At 42.3% G+C, this 27,354-nt stretch overlaps 1 protein-coding gene across 11 annotated transcripts in view; it reads right to left on the bottom strand.

The window, feature by feature from the left end:
- Positions 1-1,862: 1,862 nt before the first annotated feature.
- LOC133062479 (protocadherin alpha-C2) overlaps positions 1,863-27,354 on the bottom strand; it is a 192,358-nt gene continuing 166,866 nt past the window's right edge. For 10 of the 11 annotated variants that reach the window (XM_061151512.1, XM_061151509.1, XM_061151508.1 and 7 more), the window contains exon 4: positions 1,863-3,796. In XM_061151512.1, the coding sequence (XP_061007495.1) occupies positions 3,486-3,796 (311 nt within the window). In that variant the 3' untranslated portion in view covers positions 1,863-3,485. The remainder of the gene's footprint in view (positions 3,797-27,354) is intronic. The other variant, XM_061151507.1, reaches the window with a different exon arrangement.

The raw sequence follows: 27,354 nt of genomic DNA, 5'->3' as shown, positions 1-27,354 counted from the left end.
TGTTAATTTGTCTCATGTCGATTTCATTCTTTGATCAGCCAGAAGAATGTAGAAGGATAAAGGAAAATTTCTTCCTCCTGGACACATGCATCTCAATCTACAATTGGAAGAAGAAAAGTCTTGGGGTGAAATGGAGCTCCTAGGAAATAATTTTGGAAAAGTAAATGAAAACAAATCTTTCTTACTTTTGTCTTTCTTGTGAACGTCTATTCTGTTTTTCATCAGTCATCTATATAAATAGAGCCATAATCGACTGCTCAGTGCTAAAAATAAGTGTATGTTCAGATAGAGGACTGCAGTTATTGCAGAAGGAGTCATGTAATGTTCATAAAAGCCTTCCACATTTCCTCTTTGGGATACACCTAGACCAGGTTTTATAAAGTTCGGCAACTGAATTCATCATTGCATATTAAGTGCTATTTGTTGTTTCTAGTAGCAAAAATCTGGATATAACCCAACTGTCCATTAAAAGAGAAAAAAATGAGTACATTATGACATTATAATCTGGCTATCATATGGGATTTGTACTGGAATTAAAAAGAATGACTTAAGAGTTGACCTGGAGGAATCTCCATGTTATTGTCAGTTATTTTATTTTTATTTTTTAAAAAGCACATGCTCATAAAATTTTAACTACAGAAGGAAAATATCATCTATTTGTTATAGAACATGTACTATGAGCCTACCTATTACACGGGCTGGCATACACTTGTACTCAATAAAAGTTAATTTCTTGGGGGCATCATTTGATTTCCCAATTGTGGAGAGATGCAAGGGCTAAACAAAATACGAACTAGATGACTGGAGGGCTCTAGTGATTAAAATTGGTTTGTTGGAATTCTTATTAGAGAAGACTGAAATGGTATACTGGGATGTGACCCAGAAATCTCCTGGCTGCCTGTTCTGGTGATATTGTGGAATTTGATTCTTGGGTGTCGTGCCTTAGTAATGAACATAATAGCCAGGGAGACAGCCAGAGAGTGATACAGTAAGCTTCACACTGCAACCTTCTTCAATAATAATAGCTAATGATAATCAATGTTCTATTTGCTCCTACTTTTATACTTAGAAATGACCACCATTTCTTTCATACCACCATTTTCCATTTATTAGCAATACAGAGGAAATACCAATAGCACCAATCAAAAATGAATCCACATGATGTGTTTTATCCTTACAGCTGTAATAACTAGTAACTAACATGGATTGGAAAGCACTTTGCAAATGTAAAAAGTGCTGTACACATACATTATAATTATCATCATTAATAAATTAGCCCAATTCTCCTAGTATTCAAAAGGCACGTAAGGTCAGATACATGGGTTTCAGTGGGGCAAAATGATCACAACCTACAATGTAGCAATGATTCACATGTGTTAGCAAGAAGTTTTACCCCATGCAATCCTGCAGAGCTGAAGTTACACACCCTTCAAAAAATGGGAGAATGAAGCTAAAAGTAGACAAAACAGGTCGTTTTTTTTTTTTAGATTTAATGCTTTTGCTTTAATAACAGACTCCTACCTCTTTTATGTTAACTTTTAAAATATAATATAGTTAATCAAACTTCTAAACCGTACATTTAAACAAAATTAAAATTTCTTATTTAAGGTTGGCAGTAAATTTTATTATTTTCTATGAGCTGATATTCCAGGAATTGTTAGAATTTCAACGCATTCTGCAGCTTCAAAGAGGTCAAATTGGTAAATTTTGTGCTTGCACACACCCTCAGGGAATATCTTCAGTATGTATTCCAGAATTGTTACTAGAAAAAAACAGCTTTATCCATTCCCTTGCCAGCCAGAGTCTTGGCAAGAGATGGCTCTTGGCTGACCATAAATAAAATTCCTTGAATCACCAGTATCTTGATTTAAGAAAGAAATTTTACTGTGTCTTTCATACACAAAAGTTGATTAACAATGGTTAAAAAAACACTACTCCACTTTTTCACAGGTGTACAAAAGGAAATATAATGGAATTACATTCAACAATAAAGCTTAAAGTTCACTCTAGGTAATAGTTGCAATAACATTCACATACACAAGCACAGAGTAAATATATTTCAGGAGTCTTATAATAGCATACAGCATACATATGGGAGATTGAGTTCAGGTAATATCATAGGTGTTAGCAAGATTAGCAATTCAGAGTGTTATAGAAAAGGAAAACTAAACCAAAGAGAAGGTGTTGGCTAGCACTCCAAGACAAATCACAGAATTCGAGGATTGAAAAGTCTGCTCACTGTTATGTACGAGAAAACAATATTTTTCTTCAATTTCTGGGTCTTGATAGAGTTGGCTAGAGAAGGTTGTGTATTCAAAGTGCACATAATTGTTTTTTAGAAAAGAGAGAGAGAGAAAGATCCTTTTATTTAGTAATTAATACATGCAAGAGGCAGCCCCAGAGTGACCTGAAAGAGTAAAGCTGTGATTGGCAGGTGGCCGGTATAATACAGATGTTTCAGGCAGTTCTCTTAAAGCACTTCTGTAGCAGCAATGATCATTTAAATGGCTGTAGACGGAATTCTCTTTCGAGGATAGTTTAGGGGAGTTGTATTAATCATATTTCTCTTTAAAGATTTATAGTTATAGATTTGCTCTTTTTTAAATAAATCTATCAAACAACAAACAGCATAAAGTGAGGTGTTGGGGTTTTCTTTTGCTTTTGCATATGTGTTGTTGGAAAAGGATCTGACCTTTTCATAACATTGTGTGCAAAAGAATTTTTAATAAAGTGAGCACAAGGACATATACAGGAAACACATCAGATCTGCTTCTGCTGCCCTGGTTGGCCCCTCAAGGAACACTGAACTACAGGCTTGTAGGTAAAAATGCAGGTTTTAGGTATAATGACACCACAGCCAAGAGACTTAGGGATTCCTAAAGCCTTGTCAGTGGAGGGAATTTTGTCTGCTAGAGGGTGGCCACCACTTCTTGAGTTGTAAAGATTTAGAAAGTCTGGTCCTTTTTCATTTCATACTTCCCACTGTTGATTTGCCTTTGTTTCCCAACCCTCCTAGTCTAACCTGGCCCATCCCAGCCACCATCTGACACTCGCCCATCCCCGGTGGCCAGACATACCCAGTAGCCACAGACACTCAAGCTGCTCAATCTCAAAACCTTTCAGCCTGCCCTTTAAGTGTCATCAAGACAGGATCCCCGGAGCACAGGGCAGAGAGTCCAACCTCTCACTGGCGGGGCTGGGAAGCCTCTCCTTTGCGGCGGAGGAGAAAGGAAACTTGGGTCTGCTTTTTAGGTTCTGCAAACAAGCCAGAGTGGAGAGAAAGAGTTAACACCAGACTTAGCAAAGCTTTTAAGACAAAAACCTGTTAAATGTGACCTAGACAGACACAGGGAACTTTCTGCAGATTTCTGAGGTCTATAAGAGAGGGTCTGTGTGGACAGGAGAAAGGAGTAGGGAGTTGCTACATGGGAGAGATCTGCCATTATTACAAAATTGGCTAAGTGGCTTGTTTCCATTAGATGACCTCACTGGTCACTGTTGTCAGTCGTGCTGTTCCCTTTCTCTTTTTTCTCCTGGGTCTTGTTACCCTTCTTCTTTTTCTTCTTTTTCTTGGTCTCCTCCTTTTTGCCGAAGGTTATGAAGTCACTTTTGTCAATTTGGCTGTTAGTAGGCTCCTGCCGGATGGAGATGATTGCAGGAGATCCTGGGATAATGAATTTGTCTGGCAACTCACCGGGACCAGATTGTTTGGGGTTGCCTGGTCCATATTTAAAGGTCCAGCTGTTGCTGTTGACACCAGCCCCGACTGGAGGGGACACCTCTCCTGCCTCTGGTTCTGTAAGACAAAACACTGCAAGTTAGTCACAGAGTCAACACATGTCTTCCATGTGCCACAATGAACACAGGAGAGGCTGCACAGACAGGCACAGCACCCATGAAATCAGGGGTATTTCTTTAAGCCTACGGCAAGGCCAGCATTTGGAAACAAGCAGGAAGGCAGATTTTTTTTACCACGGGGTCCATAAATCTAAGTTTCTAATAACATATTTTTGGTTCTTTGTGAAGAATTCCCTAAAGAATATCTGGTTGTGATTACCCTGCCTGGGAGTGGGGCAGGAAATGTACTGGATTAAAGTAGAATATGCAATAAAATACCTAGGAATAAATTTAACCAAGAAGATGAAAGACTGGTACACCAGAAACTTTACAACATTTATAAAATAAGTTGAAGAAGATAGAAACAAGTGCAAAGATAGTCCACGCTCATGGATTAGAAAGATTAATATTGCTAAAATGCCCATGCTACTCAAAGCAATCTATAGATTCAAAGCAATTCTTATCAAAATTCCAATGGCATTTTTCACAGAAATAGAACAAACAATCCTAAGATTTGTATGGAACTACAGAAGAACCCAGTAGCCAAATTCTTTGTCTTTGTTTGTTTGTATTGTTTTTTGCATTGCATGGCATGCAGAATCTTAGTTCCCTGACCACAGATCAAATTCGTACCCCCCTGCAGTAGAAGTGCACAGTCTTAACCATTGGACTGCCAGGGAAGTCCCAGCCAAAGCATTCTTGAGAAAAAAGAACAAAGCTGGAGGCATGAAGCTTCTAAACTATATTATGAAGCTAATTAATCAAAACAGTATGGCATAAAAAGACACATAGATAAATGGAAGAGAATATAGAGCCCAAAAATAAACTCAAGCAAAAATGGTCAATTAATGACAAACAAGCCAAGAATATACAATGGGAAAAGAACAGCATCTTCAATAAATGATGCTGGAAAAAATGGACAGCTATATACAAAAGAATGAAACTGGGCCTGTATCTTACACCATATACAAAAATTAACTCAAAATGGATTACAAACTTGAACAGAAGACCTGAAACCATAAAACTCCTAGAAGAAAACATAAACAGTAAGCTTTTTACCATCAGTCTTAACAATGATTTTTTTGAATCTGATAACAAAAGTAAAAGTAACAAAAGTAAAAACAAATAAATTATATTACATGAAACTAAAAAACTTCTGCACAAAGAAGGAAGCCAACAAAATGAAACAGGCAACCTATGGAATGGGAGAAAAAAATTGCAAATTCTACATCTAATAAGGAGTTAGTATCCAAAATATATAAAGAAGTCATAGACTTCAATATCAAAAAAAATCCCAAACAATCTGATTAAAAAGTGGAAAGAATAGACATTTTTCCAAAGAAAACATACAGATGGCTAGCAGGTACATGAAAAGGTGCCCAATGTCACTACTCATCAGAGAATTACAAATCAAATCCACAATAAGCTATTACCTCACACCTGTTAGAATGGCTGTTATCAAAAAAAAAACAAAACTAGAAATAGCAAGTGTCAGTGAGGGTATGGAGAAAAGGGATCCCTTGTGCACTGTTGGTGGGAATGTAAATTGGTATGGTCACTATGGAAAAGAATATGGAGGTTCCTCAAAAAATTAAAAATAGAGCCAGCATATGATCCAGCAATTCTATTTCTGGGTATGTATCTGAAGAAAGCAAAAACACTATCTTGAAAAGATACATGTACCCCATGTTCACTGCAGCATTATTTAAAATAGGCAAGATGTGGAAGCAATTTAAGTGTCTATTGGTTCATGAATAAAGAAAATGTGATGGATATATATAGAGTTCAACCATAAAAAAGAATGACATCCTACCCTTTGTGACAACATGAATGGACCTCAAGGGCATTATGCTAAGTGAAATAAATCAATATTTAAATATTTGACAAAATAACACAGAGAAAGACAAATACATATGCTCTCACATACATGGCATATAAAAAAAAATAAAACAACTAGCTTATAGATACAGAGGACAGACTGGTGGTTGCTAGAGGTGGGGTGTAGTGATGGTGGTGGTGGTGAGGGTGCCAAAAGGTACAAACTTACAGTTATAGTATAAGTTAGTTGTGGGGATGTAATGTACAGTAACTATAGTTACTAATACTGTATTGCATATTTGAAAGCTGCTAAAAGATGAGATCCTAAAAGTTCTCATCATAATAAAAATGTTTTTGTAACTATGTGTACTGACAGAGGTTAACTAGTCTTATTGTGATCATTTTCCTACATATACAAGTAGTAATCCATATTGTACACCTGAAACTGATATAATATTATGTGTCTATTATATCTCAATTAAAAATAAAAGATATATATGGGTGCTGTGCTTAGTCACTCAGTCGTGTCCGACTTCTTGTGACCCCATGGACTGTAGCCCACCAGTCTCCTCTGTCCATGGGGATGCTCCAGGCAAGAATACTGAAGTGGGTTGCCATGCCCTCCTCCAGGGGATCTTCCCAACCCAGGGATCAAACCCAGGTCTCCCACATTGCAGGTGGATTCTTTACCAACTGAGCCATCAGGTAAGCCTCAAAGTATTATAGGACTGAGAGGCAAAAATCAATAATCACACTTGAGAAATTCAAACAAATTTCCAGAAGAGAAGTGAAATTTGCGCTGAGATTTGAAGAAAACGATTATGCATCCACAGGGGTTCCCAATGCAAGAATTTCCCAGGAGTCTTCTAATGGAAGACACACCTAAAGTATACCAAAGACACCTAGAAGAGTGGAAGTCAGAACTGGAGAAGAAGAGTAATGGTCTGTCTGGGCAAAGTGATCCCAAGGGCCATGACACTGGAACTCATTGGCATCACAGAAGGTTCATGTATCTGATACTGCTCCTTTGGAGGAGCCATGAAAATTTCCGCCAGACAAATAGTTAATGTTTGACTGTAGTTTGGGATTCTCTACATGCGCTATCTCTATCTCCCTACCTCCCATCACTTGTCAATCTCCTTTAACTTGGCATCTTTGAGCACTGCTTTTCTAACACTGCTCACAGCAAGCTCACTAATTGTATTATTTCCAAAGCCAGAGATCATATTTTAGTCACATCTTACTAAACTTCTCAGCAGCATTCGTTTCAAACCTTCTTGAAACATTTATTTATTTATTGGCTCTGCTGCATGGCATCCAGGATCTCTGTTCCTTGACCAGGGTTTGAACCTGTCTCCCCTGCATTGGGAACACAGAGACCTAACCACTTTCCCACCAGGAACGTCCTGAAACACTTAATGTTTAATGAGTTGCAAGTAAAACTATCCTCCTGACCCTTCTCTCTGGCTGTTAGTTTCCTCACAAGATACTGTTCATCTAATGTGTTGAAGCTTCCTTGGGTTTGGCCCTAGACTTTTTCTTCTTCTTTCTCTTCACTCTCTCCTTTTGGGATCTCAGCCTGTCCATGGGTATACACACCATCTAAATATGCTGATGAGATACAAATTTAAAGCCCACAGGTCTCTTCAGTCTCATGTATCCAACTGCCTGTCTGGTATCTCCTCTTGGCAGTCTCATGGGCATCTCAAACAGAAGCAATCTGAAATCAAACTCATGATTCCTTTCCTCTGTTCCCTTCTAAATCTCTCATCTCAGTCGATGATACTCCATCCACTCCAATGCTCAAGGCAGAAACTCCAGAGTCATTATTCATTTGTCTCTGTTCTTCATTGTTCATTGATAATACACCAACACTTGTCATTTCAGCCTCCTAAATGTAACCAGTATCCTCTTCTCCCCATCTTCATTGCTGCTACCTTTTTTCAAGATACCACTACTATATCTTGTTTGTGAATTACAACGATTACAGCCTCTTCCTTGCTCAAACTGCTTCTACTTCTGCCTCTCTCTAACCTTCCACACAGCTGGAGTTACCTTTATTCCTTTAAGTCTTTCTCCCTTTTAAAAGTACTAAAGTATAATATATACACAGTAAAATCCTTTAAAAATAGAAATTATTTTATATCACTCCCCTTGCTTAAAATTATTTGAATGTTTTCTATTGCCTTGAGAAAAAAAAAATCAAACTCCTTAACATGGTATATAAGGCCCTTCAATAACCTGTTATTTTTTTATTCTCCAATTTCATCTACAAGTCTCCCTCTTACCACTATCTTCTGGCCACACAAGTTTTCTTTCAATTCCTCAATACCCCTTGGGGTTGTCTTTGCCTCAAGGTCTGTACATATACGGTCTCCTTTTGCCTGAATGATCTCCCCTTCATGCTTAGACTCTCATTCTTCAAGCCTGCGCTTAACTGGAACCTCTTCAGACGGGCAGTCTACAGTCATCCTAGCCAAGCGACACCTCCTTTCACCTCTGTCTCTATCACTGTAAAGTCCAGAGAAGCAGAAAATATATCTGTTTTATTCACCAATGTGTAGCCAGTGTCTAGCACAATTCCTGGCCCATAACAGGTATTTGATAAATACTTGCTAGATGGATGAATGAAAGGACTGATGTGAGAAATGGAAGCGGTGCCAGTTCCTCAGGAGCTCAAACAACTTCCCTCTGCCGCACTTCGGAGTCCCTAAAGACAATCAGGAAATGCATGTGAAGTGCTGAGGCTGTCTCCAGCCCCGTGTAAGAGCCCAACAAATGGAATCACACACTGGCAATATACAAGGCACAGCTCTCAGGGCTAGAAGGGCAGGGTAAGGATACTGCAGATTTAGTCCAAGTACCAGCAGACAGTAGGGAAAGGGGATAGAAGAGTTTCTTCCCTCCTGTAAACTCCTGTGCTTCACCATGCTTTCCGGACAGAGCTGACAATATAGCTCTTTGTAAGAGGGCATGTGTGTATGTGTGTGTGTGTGCAAAGTCACTTCAGTCGTCTAACTCTTTGCCACCCCATGGACTGCAGCCCACCAGACTCCTCTGTCCATGGCACTCTCCAGGCAAGAATACTGGAGTGGGATGCCATTTCCTCCTCCAGGGGATCGTTCTGACCTAAGGATCAAACTTGTGTCTCTCATACTGGCAGGCAGGTTCTTAACAGGTTCATTACTGCCACCTGGGAAGCCTGTTGGACAGAGGGCAATAGATATTTTGTCCCCAAGACTGATTTCTTTGTTTCACCTAAGATAATCAGATCTGCAATTGCACTCAGCCAGAATCTGCCTGTTGACCTTTTAATTACAGGCCCTACCTCTGAGAGACTGAGACAAAAGTGGGAAATGTATTTAAAAGCTGCTGACTTGGCGTCTAGGAGAACTGGGTTTCAACACCACTCTATAGTCCTTCAGTTGCTCTCAAAGCCTAGGATGGAAATTTTTTCTGACCACAGCCAGGACCCTGCATGAGGCCTTCAGGATGGTCATCTGGAGAAGCCAAGCTCAGAGATGTTTTTATCTTGTAGAGTTAAGGGACCTGAATAACCATGTCTATTGACAGAGACGGCCCCTCACAGCCGGACTTCTAAGAGTTAATGAGCTTCTTTTATATGTCACTGAGCTTCTGTGCCTTTGCTGGGAGTCTTGGTTGGGTCTGACTCAGCCTCCACTCTAAGATGCAATCAGAGAACCGTTCAGGTACATCCTCCCCATATTCAACTTCTGCAGAGCAGAACAGGATCTGGTTTCTCCAGCGTCTCCTGGATCCTTGTACTCAACCTGTTCAGGCCATCGTATGCACAAACATCTCTGAGGGTTCATTTGGATGAAATAACAGCTGAAAGGATCTGACAAACAACATTTACTGACCTCTTCACTTGAGCCCCTTTTGACCAAGAGCACTGAAACCCTTGGCTGACTTTGTTTATAAAATACTGTGACTTTGAGGGCAGAATCAAGGAGATACTTGAGGAGAGTATCTCATGAGACAGATGAGAAAGGAAGATGAGTAAAAGATGAGAAAGGAAAGCATGCCTTTTCTGCCCCTAACCCCAGCCCAGGGCCAGTCCCAGGTCAGTCGAAGGAATACTTCCTCTGTACTGTCTCCCTTCCTCTTGCTGGGACCTCCCACAGGTCCCCTCCCCTCCGCCTCCAGGGACCCAGCACACTGGCTGACGAAGACTGAGACAAGCCACAACCCAAATTAATGGATCTACTAGTGTCTTAAAATTCTTAAAGAGATGAGAATACCAGACCACCTTACTTTCCTCCTGAGAAATCTGTATGCAGGTACAGAAGCAACAGTTAGAACTGTACATGGAACAGACTGGTTCCAAATCGGCAAAGGAGTATGTCAAGGCTGTATATTGTCACCCTGCTTATTTAACTTATATGCAGAATACATCATGCAAAATGCTGGGCTGGCTGAAGCACAAGGTGGAATAAAGACTGCTGGGAGAAATATCAATGACCTCAGATATGCAGATGACACCACCCTTATGGCAGAGAGCGAAGAGGAACTAAAGAGCCTCTTAATGAAAGTGAAAGAGCAGAGTGAAAAAGCTGGCTTAAAGTTCAACATTCAAAAAACTAAGATCATGACATCCAGTCCCATCACTTCATAGCAAATAGATGGAGAAACAGTGGAAACAGTGGCAGACTTTATTTTTTGGGGCTCCAAAATCACTTCAGATGATGACTGCAGCCATGAAATTAAAATTAAAAGCTATGACCAACCTAAACAGCAGGAGACAGGAGGAGAAGGGGACAACAGAGGATGAGATGGTTGGATGGCAACACCAATGTGATAGACATGAGTTTGAGCAAGTTCTGGGAGCTGGTGATGGACAGGGAAGCCTGGCATGCTGCAGTCCACGGGGTCACAAAGAGTCGGACATGACTGAGTGACTGAACTGAACTGAGTCCTCTAAAAAGGGCTTCTGACAGACATCAGCCCTTCCCTGACATTCAGATTACAACCTAATGGAATTTAAAAGTTTAATAGTGAAAGTGAAAGTGTTAGTCTGCTCAGTCATGTCCAACTCTTTGCAACCCGCAAGGACTACAGCCCACTAGGCTCCTCTGTCCATGGAATTCTCCAGGCAAGAATACTGGAGTGGGTAGCCATTCCCTTCTCCAGGTGATCTGCTCAACCCAGGGACCGAACCCAGGTTCCTGCATAGCAGGCAGATTTCTTTACCATCTAAGCCACCAGGGAAGCCCTTAAGGGTACCTAGTCCTAGGCAATTTATAGAAATAACTCTGAGCCTCAGTTGCCTCAGGCATAAAATGGAGGTGATCACCTTTCTGTCTCCATCAGAGTCATGAATTAATTAACATTTCCTCTGCCTTCCTCTGTGTGTGGCACCCAGTTAAGCAGATTTGCATGCAACATAATTTCTACTCTTCACAAGAACCACAGGAAGTAGATACGACCAATATCTATGTCTGCTTTATAAACATGTCAGTTTTATAAATGAAGATACTGAAGACCAAACAAGGTTTACTAATCGTGGAGCCTGGGACTCAAATCTAGGGAGTCTCACTCCTGTCAAGAGACCCACCAACATCCTGAGCTGTATAGGAAGGCTCTGTGAAAACCCTGAGGCATTATACAAGTGTAGCAATTTCTACGGCTGTATCTGTTTAGTCACCCGCTTGGGAGATGGCGATGCAGGCAGCAGCTTCTCTCTAAGCAAGCATCAGTGGAAAGACTTGTGCAGTTGGGGGGAGGGGTGCCTGCGGGAGTGAGTGCTCGGCTCAGGAAAATCACCGCCCAGCCTGCAGGTTTCAGCCCCTCCCCTCCGCGCCCCATTCATCCTTTTGTTACCTTCTCTGGGATTCTGGTGCTGAGGTTAATAAAGAGCTTCCAGGAAACCCATCATTTTGATTAAAGCCAGGGACTATCTTGCCAGACAGCACTCTGGAGCCTGCCTACCGCCCACTCCGTTCTGTCGGGGCAGCCAGCAAAGGCTATTAAATGATTACAGGCGTTTCCGGCTCCGCTAGACAGCTCCCCTGGATTGCTTGTTCTCCCGTGGGCTCGGGCTGCTGCTGCTGCCTCTGGCTGCCCAGGGAAGGGTCGGGGCCCGGAAGGCTGCGCAGATTCTGGGTTTGCAAGTGAACATCCAGGCTTTCTGCACAGCGACATCTTGCTTCTCCTGGACTTCTTTCCCACCCCGCCAGCCACTGAGGCCTTTCAAGCAGTTCCAATTTCATTGGAGCCTTTTGCAGCTTTGAGCAACCATTCCATCTCCTTCTCCGTGTATGCCTGTCTTTCTGTGTTTGTGTGTGTGTGTGTGAGAGAGAGAGAGTGTGTGTGTCGGTTTGTCTGTCTTTCTCTCTGTCTCTCTCTCTACCAGAACTTGGTAGATTGCAGAATTATACATGCCTGGCCTGAATACATGCTCAGACCAAAAGGCAAAAAGTATCTGCCAGCAAACCCACTGAAAGATTAGGATGTAAAACATCTCCAGCTCCCTTCCCACCCCCTACTCCACCGTCAGTGGGGACTATGAATTGCTTAGACAAGCTCCACCTCCTCTCCCTTGCTGGATCCTTTATGAATTGGACAAAGTAAATCTGAGTAATTACAGCCCAGAAAACACAGGAGAATGATGGTTGGAAACTCAAATCCTGTCCAGGATCACAGAGAGGGGAAGAAAGCTGAAACCACCTGGGCTAGCACTAACAGCATTTCCCCACAGCTTCTTCGTCCTTCAGTTGACAGTGGAGAGGATTTTCCATGGAAACTGGAGAATGTAAAAATATTCTTCCCTCTTCTCTTTAAGACTTTAGGCTCTATAATCAGAGTACTAGGTCTAAATCTGGCTACTTCATGTAAATTATGTGATGTTTAGCAAATTATTTAACTGCCTCTGGGCTTCAGTTTTCATGTGTAAAGGGGTAATAGCATCTACCTCATAGGGCTGTTACAGGATTAAATATAATTATCCTTGTATGTGTGTTTAGTTGCTCAGTCATGTCTGACTCTTTGTGACTCCATGGATTATACCCTACCAGGCTCCTCTGTTCATGGGATTTTTCCGGCAAGAATACTGAGGTAGGTTGCCATTTCCTTCTCCAGGGGATCTTCCTGACCCCGGGATCAAACCCTCATCTCCTGTGTCTCCTATGCAGGCAGATTCTTTATCTGCAGTCATCAGGTATCCTTAGCACATAACACAGTGCCTGGCACAAAGTAAAAGTTCATCAGCATTTTACCTGTAATTCCACAGTGACAGAAGATTGATGCGTTTAAGGAATATCAATTGATTGCTTACTATGGGCCAAGTACTTTATTAAGTACTTTGCATATATATATATATATATACACAAGATTTCCAATTTATAGATAAGGAAACTGAAGGCTTAAATTATAGCAAGATTATCTGCCTTAACTCAAACAGCAATTGGGTAACAAAGCTGAAAAATTATTCTTGTACTGATTCCCCAGCTCAATAATAGAATTATTAATGTTTTTACTTCTATTAAAGCCTTGGGGATGGGGGAGAAGGCAGAGCTGAGCTGATTCACAGACCTCGCATCCTGATCCCTGCAGTAGCTGGCAAAGGATGGTGTGCTTGTGTGATCAGAGATTAGGCTTGGTGATGGAGAACTAATCTGATAGCCACTCCCCAGAGGCTGCCACCTCTGGCCGTTTCAGCCACCTTGGGTGGGTTGAGTGATCTGGAAGAAGACTGTGTGGCTGTTTGGTGCCTGAGGCCACAGCTGGGCTAATTTTCAGTAATCTTGAAGCGGAAGAGATAAATACAGTGGCATATTTTTAAAGCTACAGCTCTTGCTCTGTGCCCAAAATAACTCTGCCATTTCTAGGTTAAGACTATAAAGACATCACGTGCTGAGAACCCAGATTCAAAAATTGGAATGGCTGGTCTCAAATCTCCCTAGCTCTCCATAGTCAGCTAAAAAATAAATAAATAACGTTTCTTCTGTGACCCGCCCCCCTCACCTAAGAGGGCTCAGACTACATGGTTTTCTCTACCTTATTTTCTCATCACTAATGTCCTCCAGGGTCTTGGGAGAGCAGTTTCTTCTTACAATGCCCCCTGTTTCAGCTTCTCTTATAACCAAGGGTAGCAGAATGCTTGAAATGAATGTTTAGGGGTCACACATTTTGAGTTGAATCCTACTTTTAGCACTTATTTGTAGTGTAACCTTCAGCAAGCCACTTGGCCTCTCAGTGTTCTTTCACATGTAAAACAAAGATAACAATATCCATCTAATGGAACTGTGATCATTAAAAAGAGACACTGCTCATAAATCACACAGAATAATATTTAGCATGCAGAAACTGAAATAAAGGATACATATTATTACTACATGGTAGTCCTCTAAGGAACCTGACCCTTCTAACAACTGATTCCCGGATGCAGGGCTTCCAGAAACTCTTTTCCAAGGGCCTTCCTCTCATCAGGCTCTGCCCCTCCCAGGGATCATTAAAACCAGCTAGCTGTGAAGTCTTCCAGCTTAGAAACGGTTGCTAAGTAGGGAACCATGCTCCAGAGCCCTCTGAAACAGGCAGAATGGAAGCAGCTTAGACAAGGTGGACGGCACCTTGGATTAGGTATCAAAAGCCTTGGGTTCACATTGCAGCTCTGCTATTCTGCTTCCTACTATTTTCTACTACACTGTGTGGGTGACACTGACTTGTAATTTCATCTATAAAATGGAAATAGTAGCGATCTCCCGGGGCACTGTTATCCATTCAACTAAATTTATTTATTACATACAATAAAGCAGATGTGGTGCTAGACATTAGGGTATAGGGTTATGAAAAATACTTGGACAGGTACCCTCCCCTCAGAGAGTTACAGTGTAGGACAAGACAAGTAAATGAATAAATACAATATTGTTTTAAGGAATAAACAATGTAGAGAAACTCTGACATTGTTACGGCATTAAACTCTCTAGAGAGAGTGTGTGTAGAGGTTAAGAGCACAGGCTGAGAAGTCAAAGAGCCTTGCTTTAGATCTTGGCATTTATTAGACAGATGTGTGACCTTACTTAACGCTAGGTGTCTCAGTTTCCTAAGTATTAAAATAGGTGTAATCTGCTATATTTAAAATCGATAACCAACAATGTCCTACTCTACAGCACAGAACTCTGCTCAGTGCTACCTGGAAGCCTGGATAGGAGGGGTGTTTGGGGAGAACGGATTCTTGTATATGTATGACTGAGTCCCTATGCTGTGTACCTGAAACTAACATAACATTGGTAATCAGCTGTACTCCGATATAAAATAAAAGGCTTTTAAAAAATAAAATAAAATGGGTAACATAACAGACTTATCTCTGAGGTGATTATACAGATTAACAGATTTAATACAAATAAAGTGTTTCCTGGTAGCTCAGCTGGTAAAGGATCACCTGCAGTGCAGGAGACCCCAGTTTGATTCCTGAGCTGGGAAGATCCTCTGCAGAAGGGATAGGCTATCCATTCCAGTATTCTCAGGCTTGCCTGGTGGCTCAGACGTTAAAGAATCCACCTACAATGCAGGAGACCTGGGTTCAGTCCCTGAGTTGGGAAGATTCCCTGGAGGAGGGCACGGCAATCCACTCAAATATTCTTGCCTGGAGAATCTCCATGGACAGAGGAGCCTGGCAGTCCATGGGGTAGCAAAAAGTCGGACACAACTGAGTGACTAAGCACAGCACAAAATATTTAGAACAACATGCGGCTTGAGTGCATAAAACATGGTTTAAGTGCTCAACACAGGTGAGCTGTTACTATTATTAGTCACAAATAAATTCTCTCCTTTCTTCTGCTCCAGGATTCTCAACCCTGAGGGCTAAGTCCCTGGAAGATGGTACCAGTGAGTTAAGTGACATAGAGGTGGGGGTTAGAGGGAGTGTATAACAAGTGCAATCAATCCCAGATATGAGAGTGCCAATTTGATATGTTCATACCCTATCCTATATATACTAGGAGCACAAAAAATATGCATAAGAAGATGTACTCTCAAGAGGGAGAGGATATATGTATACATATATATGTGTGTGTGTATAGCTGATTCACAATGCTGTACAGCAGAAACTAACACACCATTGTAAAGCAATTATCCTACAATTAAAAAAATATTTTTAAACTTAAAAAATAGAAAGTGTACTGCATTGTTCGAAAAACATATATACCAAAGGGAAATTTGATAAATAACTGGTAATACAGACATACAACACAGTATGCTCTTATTAAAGGAGAAAGGTCTGTATGTAGTGACTTGGAAAGGCATTTGTTAAAAAATAAAAACAAGCTACATACTCATATGCATAAAATTATCCCATTTTGCTTTCTGAAAGCCTACTTATTTTTAATAAACATAGAAAACACATTCATGCATCAGTTATGTAACTAAAAATTAATTTGAAAAATATTTGGAAGACTGAACTCTAGTATTAATATAAACTAGGGACTCTGGGTGGTGACAATGATGTGTCAGTATGGGTGAGACGATGTACGGCTCTGGGTCTGGTTATAAATAGTGGGGGAGGCTGTACAGTGTGGGGACGGAGGCATTTGGAAACCTTCTGTACTTTCCACTCAATTTTTCTAGGAACCTAAAATTGCTCTAAAGAAATAGTTTATTCAAAAAATATATTTGGAGCATACAGACAAAACTGTTAATGGTGGTTGCCTCACTGAAGGGGAGTGGGTCTGAGGGAAACTTGAATATTTTCGCATAAATGATGCTGTGTTGTTTAACATTTACATCAACAATGTAAATGCATACTGTTTTATGATATAGCACTTTATAGTTAACAAAAAACTATAAAACCTGGGGGATACACACTAAAGCATTTTTAGTGGTTATTTCTGGGGAGAAAAGGAGGTGCAACTCATTTTATTTCAGTTTTTACAGGTTTAATTTGTTATCATGTTTGTCCTTTTATAACTAGAGAGAGAGAGATTAAAAAGAATACTAGGGCTTCCCTGGTGGCCCAGTGGTAAAGAATCTGCCTGTGAATGCGGGAGACATGGGTTCGATCCCTGACCTAGGAAAAGCCCACATGCTGCAGAACAACTAAACCCCTGCGCCACAGCTACTGAAGCCTGAGGGCCCTAGAGCCCGTGATCTACAACAAGAGAAACCACCGTAGTAAGAAGCCTGTGCACTGCAACTAGAGAGTAGCTCCCACTAGCCGCAATTAGAGAAAAGCCCATTCAACAACAAAGACCTAGCATGGCCAAAAATAAGTAAATAAATAAAATTTTTTAAAAACAGACTACTAACCTAGTCTACTTGATCAGTTGTAAGTTAAAAAACTAGCTCAAAAAAACTAGCTGAGACAAAATGTCCCTGACCCAGGTAGCCTAGACCCAGGACCAGCTACATAACTTGCAGGGTTCACTGCAAAATGGAAATGGGGGGCCCTTGTTAAAAAAAGATTAAGAACTTCAAGATGGCAAAAGCAGAGTATTAAACCCAACAGGGCCTTTTCCAAGTGCAGGGTCCCATGCAGCAGCCTTGCCTGGACCCTGGAGTCCCTTACTGGGTTCCTCCTGCAGCACCACCGCCTGCCAGTGACCCCTCACACTGCCTGTCCCACCCGAAGCTGTGTGAGCCATCATCGTGCCACTCAGCAAGAACACTGCTTCCGGTTTTCAGATTTTTCTTCTCTGCCTCCCTCCCTCACTTTGTCACAATCTGCGCTTCTTAAAACTTGGCAGCAATCCCAGGCTCTATGTTGCTGTGTCACTTTGTGGCCTTGAGCAACCATTTCTAGACAAGCCGTGGTATCTCTGCACTGAGGGTGTAAAATGGAGGTGCTGTCAGAGCACTGCAGGGAGGAGGGCAGGGGAATGACTGTCATCGGAGAGAACCCTCTCCTCTACCACCATCTCTGATTCTGTGTACTCCAAGACCATTCCATTTCCTCTAGCAAAGACACTGGGAATCCTATTTACTGTGCTAAGTGCCAAAAGTATTAAAACTCAGAAAATGGTAACACTTTCGAGTGCTTACCATGAACTAAGCACTGTGCTAAGCATTTCACAGGCATCATCTCATTTAATCCTTACAGCAGCCTACAGTCTTTCCTTTTTTACACATTAATAAATCTGAAGCACAATGATGAAGTGGTCCCACAGGGAGCAGAGGGACTATGCAATGCCACACTGTCTCCCCTAAAAAGCTAACACAAGGCAAAATTTAAACAAGCCTTCCCTTCATTCCACATTTTCTTATACATGATTAAACCAAGTCCAAGAGAATTACCTAAGAACATTTCCAAGGCCAGTCCCTTTTACAAAAATGCTGCATTCATTACCCTCTTGGTCCCACATTTCTAGACACTCAAGAGTTTCTAACTCCTGGTTTAGGTGGAGAAAAACATTAGGTTGATAGCTCATGAGTTTGTCTTGACATATTACAGGACAGTTTTTGCAGATTCAGCAGAGCTAAGAGGCTCAATAGAGGCTCTGTTCTTAAAAAGGAAAAAAAAAACAGACCTTGAGGCGGCTCTCCACTTCTAGCAAGTGAATGAAAGTTTTCCTTCTTTAGCAGGATTGTGGAAGGCCAAGAAAATCTGACTCTAGTCTTTCTGATCTCATTTCCCGAAAGTCTTCCACGCCACCCTTCCCATCAAATGTATTCATTCTGTTCACCGATATTATGTATTCTGGTTTGGGGGCACATGTATTATTTCCTTTGGCCAGAACTTTCTTCCCACAATCTATGTACCATCCTTCAATACAGTATTGAATGTCACATACTCTCTGACCTGGTCCCCTAAATTCCCAATTCCATCTTCTGGGCTCCCACAACATATCTGCTATTCATGGTTGCTGAGGGAGGGTTTGGGCCCTGTTAAACAATTAGGAGGTCCCTCTCAGGAAACATGAACCAGCTGACCATGTTTACATAGGGTTTGTATGGATTACAACACAGACAGACTCTGGGTCCCATCCTGGACTGACAGGCCCTAGTGGTTTGTCCCTTCCTTCCCCTCATTGGACCTGCCTATACATGGCACTATTACGGTCCTGACACTGTAATATTTCCATCTTATTTCTTTACATTTCTGTCTCCCCCACTAGATCATGAGAACGGGGCTGTTACATTTAGTATTGTATCTGTATCACCTAGAACAGAGACTGGCCTTAAGAAGGTTCTTAACAAATGCTTGTTTAATGACAATATAGGAGGTTCCAACCAAATTCTACATTAAAGCCAAGCCAAGGAAAGTTCTGTTGGACAGGATAGTCTGATACCTCTTTAGTGTGTGTATGTGTGTGTGTGTGTGTGTGTGTGCGCAAGAGAGAGAGAGAGGAAGAGAAAATATGAATGAATGAATGGATGAATGAAAGAATGGGCATTTTAAAAGAGAATGCCGACAGTGGTGGAGGTTAATGGTAAAGTTCTCAGGACCTGTCTGTCAGGTGGGTTTTGTGAGGACCTTCCTAGTGCCCTTCAAATCACAACCATTTAGAACATTAGTACCCTGGAGGAAAGGTTGTGACCTTGAGTGAGAAAAGACCAAGGAAGCTAATTTATACTCTAAGTGCCTAGAATTAGAGAGAGCACACTGAAACGCTCATCTTCCCTACAGAGATTTCCCCCGGGCAGATATTTAGAATCAATTTACACTTGGTCCAAGAGAGGGAAACGGACACGACACTGATCATTGACTAAACACAACCCCACTGGCTGCAGATTGAGGGACAGCAGTCAGATCAACATCTTAGTGACACAAGGAGCCTCCAGGGGATGCTGGCCTCTCAGGAGGCTCCTCCATGGGTCTCCTGGCTAATCACTGTCAGAAGCAAGAGGCTGATTTAGTCTCCAGTCAGAGCTGCTGAGGGTGCTGGGACGCTCTAGGCTTTGGGAGTGCTTAGCCTGTTAGGATCTCAAGGAGGTAGCTAGTGTGAGAATAGATTTGTTACGCAAAATGCTCCTAAAAAACAAACACACAAATCCTGAGTGCATATGTATCCACAGAATTGGCCTACAATCACCCTGACCCCTGCTCCTGACTCAGGAGGCATCCCTGAGGAATGGTGACATTTAGAAATAGTGACTAAAGTACCCCTTCCCGCCCATAACCGCCAACAATACATATACATGGATCAGGCTCTACACTTTCTTCTTCAAGAAAGTACTAGATATATATTTTAATCTGCTTTCACCTAGACACAGATGCTAGACACATACAGGACACGTGACGGGCAGTGCCCTGCCTCCTGGCATCACCCTGGGGGCAGTGACTTTTCTGCCAGGCCTTTAACTGACTCTTTCCTGAGAATGGACCCAAAGAGGCCTGTCTTCTGACTGCTCCGTGACTCTTGGGAAAATACTCTTAAGCCTGGGACAAAACAGTACGTCAAATCCCTTAACATAACAATGGAGTGGGGACTTTCCTCCTCTCTCCACATTTCCAGCTCTTCCCACAGAGGAGGCAACACCCACCAACCGTCCTCCCAACCTCATAGCAATGTGCTAGGAAGGGAGTTTTCATGTTTAGCTCCACTTTCTTACTTACTCTTCTCAGAAAAGTTGTCTCATTGGGAAGATTATCATAAGCTAAAGTTTACATGCGTTATATTTCCCTTTTTTTTTTTTTTGGTTGTGCCGCAGGCTGCAATGCCGGATCTTAGTTCCCCAAACAGGGATCAAATCAGGCAGTGAAAGTAGCAAGTCCTAACCACAGGACTGCTGGGGAATTCCTCAGATTGTGTTTCTTGACTGGGCCAAGTTAACATCAACAGTTATTGTTCTTTCATGACATAGTGAACTGAAGTGAAGAGAAAGTCGCTCAGTCGTGTCCAACTCTTTGGGACTCCATGGATAGTCCATGGAATTCTCCAGACCAGAATACTGGAATGGGGAGCCATTCCCTTCTCCAGGGGATCTTCCCAACCCAGGAATCGAACCCAGGTCTCCTGCATTGCAGGTAGATTCTTTACCAACTGAGCTATCAGAGAAGCCCTCTTTCATGATATAGCTCTTACCTAATTCTTTGTCTGCTCCAGCTCAGCCTCTGTTTGGTAATCAAACCAGGACAAGTGCCCCTCCTCACCAAGGGAGAGTTCTTCCATTCTTGACTTTCTTCCCTTGCACTCAGGAGCTTGAAAGCCCTGTCACAGTCTCCAGAACTTCTTTACCAATAACACGCCTGATTCTGAACTTTGATTCTCTCAGTTGGTCCTATGCATCTACTCCTAATTAGCTAAGATTTGGAGAGGGAGGGGGTGATGAATTCATCTCCAGCACACTGTTGACAATTTATAGCTTTCAAAAGGCCTTTAAAGTCTAGTTCACACTGACTACACCCTCTTCAGGGTCCTAATTTGCACCTAACTTTACCTTCACCTACACTGAAACTTACACACACAGAGACACACAGAGCCACCTCTGCCTCATGGAAGATCCTGAGACAGGCAGGATAATGGTGCCCCAAAGATGTCCACGGGCTTCCTCAGTGGCTCAGCGGTAAAGAATCTGCCTGCACACTGTTTATAATAGCCAGGACATGGAAGCAACCTAGATGCCCATCAGCAGACGAATAGATAGGAAAGCTGTGGTACATATACACAATGGACTATTACTCAGCCATTAAAAAGAATACATTTGAATCAGTTCTAATGAGATGGATGAAACTGGAGCCCATTATACAGAGTAAAGTAAGCCAGAAAGATAAACACCAATATAGTATACTAACGCATATATATGGAATTTAGAAAGATGGTAACGATAACCCTATATGCAAGACAGAAAAAGAGACACAGATGTACAGAACAGACTTTTGGACTCTATGGGAGAAGGCGAGGGTGGGATGATCTGAGAGAATGGCATCAAAACATGTATATTATCAAGTGTGAAACAGATCGCCAGTCCAGGTTGGATGCATGAGACAAGTGCTCGGGGCTGGTGCACTGGGATGACCCAGAGGGATGGGATGGGGAGGGAGATGGGGAACACATGTAAATCCATGGCTGATTCATGTCAATGTATGGCAAAAACCACTACAATATTGTAAAGTAATTAGCCTCCAACTAATAAAAATAAATGGAAAAAAAAAAAAAAAAAGACTCTGCCTGCAATGTAGGAGACGTGGGCAGGAGATGAGGGTTCGATCCCTGAGTTGGGAAGATTTCCCTGGAGGAGGAAGTGGCAACACGCTCCAGTATTCTTGCCTGGGAAATCCCAATCCATGGGGTCAAAAAAGAGTTGGACACGCCTGGACAACTAAACAATGACAAAGATGCCCTCATCCTAATTCCTGGAACCTATGACTATGTTATGTTACATGGCTAAAAAAGAAAGAAAGAAAGAAAAGCACTTTGCAGATGTGATTAAATTAAGGATCTTGAGCTAGAGTGGTTATCCTGGATTATCTAGGGGAGCCCAATGTAGTCACAAGGGTCCTCACGAAGGAAAGAGCGAGGTAGGAGAGTCAGAGAGTGGGGTTTGCAGATGCTCTGTGTGGCTGTGAAGATGCAGGAAGGGGCCACTGAGCCTGGAAATGCAGGCAGCCTCTGAGAGCTGGAACAGAAAAGGAAACATATCCTCCTGTAGTGCCTCCGGAAGGAATGCAGCCTTGCAAATCCATTGGTTTTAATCCAGGGAAACCCAATGTGGACTTCTGGTTTCCAGAACTATAAGGTAATAAATTTGTACTGTTTTAAGTCACCTAGTTTTGCCATTTGCTATGGCAGCCATAGAAACTCATACAGATTTTGGGATCTGAAAGTGGGCTGTTGCTGTAAAAATTGCTAACAATGTAAAAGTGGCTTTGGAACTGGGCAACAGACAGAGATTTGAGGATTTTGAGGAGCATGGAGAAATTGTCTTGATTACCTTGAAAAGGCTGTTAGTAGAAATATGGACATTAATGACTCTGCTAGAGAGGACTCAGAAGTGAGGATGATGGTAGGGAAAACATACATTGTCTTGGGGAATACCTAAGTGTCACTAACAGACTGTTGTGGAAATAAGGTCTTGAAAGATGGTGCCAGTGAGGGCTCAGATGGAAATGAAGAACATGTTATTGGAAACTAAAGAAAGTAGATCCTTGTTACATAGTGCAGGAACCCACCTATATTGTGGCACAGTAAAACCCATTTTGTATCTTTGACATCCGGAACTGTAACACAATAAATTTGTATTGTTTTAAGTCACAAAGTTTGTGGGAACTTATTACAGCAGAAATGGGAAAGTAATTAGACCCCGACAGTTTGCCTTGGAGCTCAGACAGTGAACAGTTTTCTCCAAATTACCAAACTATTTCCTTTACCTGGCAAGTGGGACAAAGTAACTGTAGTGTGTCATTTAATGCATAGAGTTCAGAAGCAGGCAGACATGGGTTCGAATATTGCCTTAGCCATTGTTATTCACTGATGAATTCAACAAATATTTATTAAGCACCATCATGTACTAGACAGCTAGCTCAACACTGGGAATATAATAGTGAGCAAAAAACACTAGATGTAAAAAAGGATGAATATAAGGAAGTCATTTAATTCCTACGAGCCTCAATTTTCCTAATATAGAACAAGGGAATAATAATTTCTGTTTTGTTCAAGTAGGCAAGGCATATAAAGTGCTTATCACAGTTCTCAACAAATAATAGCTATCATATCAAGTCTTCCTTTCGCTTGTTCTAAAATACATTTCCCACAGCCCAAGGGGGCAACAGGATGGGATTTAAAGACTTTGAAACTTCAACGACAAAGACCCACCAAACGACCCTCCACATCTCCTTATAAATAGGCATTAGCTGAGGGAAGGGGACTTCTCCTTGGCTCATCAAACATGGTGCCAAGCTCCCAGGCTCAAGGGCATCCACCTCAGTCTGTTTACACATCCAGTGATGCCCTTCTCCCCACAAAACTCTGACATGGAGTTTGGTGTGCATCTAATGTAAGTCATTTACACTGGCTGAAGCTTCTAGCCTTGTCACAGACCTTTAGGTAACAGCAGGTGATCAAGGGAACACATATAACATATGTGTACTTAGGTAAGACAGTATCTATGATGCAGAGTTGAAGAAAATAAGAGCGGGAATGTCACCTGACTGCTCAGTGTGGCCCATGATGTCGCCCTAGAGCAACAGCTCTGGACAGGGGCCTGGGCCGATGTTGGAAGTAAACCCAAGTTGGCGGGCTTTCTTGGACCATCAACAACAAACTTGTTTGTTCAGACCTTCTGTACAGGACAGGCTGTACTTACTTTTGAAGTTTGTTTGGTTGTTTTTCACATGCAATTGCAGCTATAATCTGGAGGCTTAGGGTACTCTGTTTGGTATTCAGTGCTTAAAGGACATAACTCTAGTAACAACAGACTTCTCATTATTTCTGTTATGTTATGGATTCAAATTTGGTTTCATGAAAGTTACCTTTTCCTATCCTAACCTTCTATAGTTAACCTCTTGAATCTGACTTCTACAAAGCTCTCCATTTCCTTTTTTAATACTAAGCACAAGCACCTTTTCCCCCTTTATCTCCTTTAGTACTGCCATCACGACTGCCTTCTCCCATCCTTCACCTAGCCCACTGCCTTAGAGTCAGACCCTTCTAGGCAGGGAGCTGCTGAGGAAGCTCTTGGTCTCACTGAGCTGGGAGTGACACGCATCCATCTCTGCTCCTTGTCCTTTCTCTGACTCTGGGTAACAAGCTCTGAGGGCTGAGGCAGAGAGGGGCTCCTCTCCAACCCACAGGCTCACTTCCAGGCCTCCTGGCACTGAACTCTATTATGACCTTCCCCTAGAGGCCCCTGGTCTCCAGCCAGTGCTTGACCTGAATGTGTTTCTCCAGATTAGGCAGTGACCTTCTCAACTGCAAAGTTGACTGCCTCTGAGAAAGTGAACTTTTCAAGTTCTTTTGGAATCTGGGGTGAGTTGCTCTGAAAATATTTGTCATTAAAGATCCATGCTGTTGCTGAGGACTAGCTTTCATTTCTAGTTCACTAGAATCAGTGAGGCTGAGGGCAATGCCTGCTAGAGCTGCAAAGCTGAAAGGCATTACAAGTTATTGCTACCCATCTGCTCTCAACCCTGGCCGTAAATAGGTCTTTCTCATCCAAGCACCTCCCAGGGAGGAGCTCCAAGCCCACCAGTTCCATGCAACACAAGAAATCTGTCCCACAGAATGAAGTGTGGACTCTCACCCAACACTTCTGCTTCCCCACAAAGCTCTCAAACACACAGGTGGCCTGTCATCTTTGAGCCAAGTCAGGTAGCAGAGTTGGTGACGCCCCCTTCCTTGTGGTCTTTGGATATCTCCTGAGCAGAAACTTGAATTTCCCTTTCAAAAAGGGACTTAAAAGTTCAGCCACCAAGGACAGTGTGTAGAGAAAGCTAGAAAGGAAGGTTACTCAGAAACTCTCCTGTTCCATGCAACACTCAAATAAAAGAAGAATGAAGTGTATTATTTTCTAAAGACATATGCAAAAATTGTTTCTCATGATGAAGTTTGCAGGAACCAGACTGCACTCCTCCTGAGGCTCGTTAGATGGATCGATAATAACCAAGGGAACTGTAATGAGCCTCCATTTCCTGGCCCTGCATTAGCTGCTTCTCTGCATCTGTGGGGCTGAAGGAAACTGTGGCCTAATGCAACAGTTTCTGCTGCTCCTCTCTCCTCACCACACTCTCCCTCTCCAAAATATATGCTCAGGAGCACACATCTCAGTGCACAGGGGATTCCATTTTCAGGAGGCACAGGATCTGTTGTGGGCCTCTGACAAGGAAGAAATTCTTTTACTATGTATCACGGCCCCAACCCTGACTGTATTCTGCCTATTGAGCCTGGAAGAATGGATGTAGGAAAAATGAGAGCGGTGTGGGGAATACAGGGTGGAGAGAAAGAGCTATCTCAGAATCTATTTATTCAACAGAAACTTTTCAGAAAAAGCAGGAAGTCTTCCTTCTAGTTTTTTATTTACATGACCATTAAAAATAGAAGGTGCCAAGTGCAGTACCAAGTGCTCTTTAAGAAGGAGTTGAAGAAAGTACCAGACAGATGGAGCTAGCAAAGACAAACTTTCTGGCTTCTCCTGGGTAGAGGATTCTAATTCCCCTTCTCACAACACCTTGCTCAGGCCCTTCAGGCCAGGTCAGAACACACAAGATAAGCTACACAGAGAACTCCAACAGACCTGATGAGATCTACACCACCAAGAGAGTAAAAGTGTATCTTACACAAGGACTTATTTTTCTTGGCTACTAGCAACCCTAAGGCAATATGGCACTCCTGGACTGTGAGATGCAAGGTGAGAGTGGAGGATACTGATGGGAGGGAGCTGCCCCACCCACATAGATCGCTGATCTCATTTTTTTTCCTCCCTGATAAAGATAGGCACACATCTCCCAGGACTATCGTTGCCATGACAACAGCAGAAGTTGAGGGTGAGCAGGTTAGTAGAACAGCATGCTTTTTAAATTCTCGGACAAGGCCTGAGGCTGCAGTCACTCATGAAGTGGAAAAATTCATGTTGACAGTGCTCCTAAATGGATTCCCCCAAATTTAAGGATCATGTCTTCTTTCTGGGGAAGAATCAAAGATAAAGTCTCTGTGGAGACCTTCCATGGAGAGTTGATTTTGTCAGGGAGGTGGGAATCCCTAAGACAAATAAGAGCATGAATCTCCCTATAAAACTAGGGCACGTTAACTGTCCATTTTCCACAGAGTAAAGAGATGCAGCAAACCAGGGCAAAAACAATCCCCCAAGGGCACAAAATGGTGCTTTTTTAAAAGTCTGCTCTATAATAAAGCCTTCCCACAGAGACTACTCAGAACAACTCAGACCTAAATTCTGACGTTGAAAGGTAGACTCATACCTTGAAAAATCCTAAAAATAACCATCGTTTACTAAACATTGCTCTCCAGGCTCTGCAGATGTGTATACTGTCTCATTTAATTCATGTATCAACCCTATAAGGTAGACACTATTATCTCCATTTCAAAAAGAAAGAAACTGGGACTCAGAAAAATAACAGTCCTAGGAACATACAACCTCTGAGTGGAAGAGCGAGATTTCAAATAGGGTTACTCTGACCTTTGATATGCGGAAGGCTTACTGTTTCTAGTAAGAATCATAAACAGACGCATAAACAAAGGCCTTCATTGCATGGTTTCTAAGCCTCCAAAGGTATGAGACAACCTCAGGAATGTTTACCCACAACTCTCGACCAGTCCTCAACCTTAGGGTTCATCAGGGTCACTTAGAGGGCCCCTTAAAACACAGATGGCTGGGCCTCTGCCCAAGATTTTCGGATTTGTCGGGTGTTTGTCAGTGTGGCTCTGGGAACCATCCTTGGAGAAGCCCTGTGCAGTCACTCTAAACTGAGCTTGTCTAAAGAAGCCTCAGGGCCTGAGCTGCCTCACCTACCTAATTAACCTTTCACAGTTCAGCCCCAGGTCCTGGGGTGGGGGGGTGGGGGGTGCTTGAAAAGCTATAATGTTATCTTTGGCAGTGCTGTGCCTTTTGGAATTCCCGGAGCTCTTTTTGAAAACAGTGAATATCTCCCACTCCAAAAACAATATACTGTTGCCTTGGGTTAAGTCCTGAGATCCCATGAAATGTGGAAAGAGGAGCCTGGAAGAACCAGTGTGAGAGCAAAGCCGCCAGGGACCCTGAAGCCAGACTGGCTCTCGGGAAGGTACAGTCTTTTCGTAATCTCTTGGGATTCCCTCTAGGAACTGTCACAAGAGGGCACTCATTAAAACCTCT

Source organism: Dama dama, chromosome 9 (genome assembly GCF_033118175.1).
Source record: "Dama dama isolate Ldn47 chromosome 9, ASM3311817v1, whole genome shotgun sequence".
NCBI lineage: Eukaryota > Metazoa > Chordata > Mammalia > Artiodactyla > Cervidae > Dama > Dama dama.
Note: the sequence above shows the minus strand (reverse complement) of the source record. Positions and strands in the feature narration are given on the sequence as shown.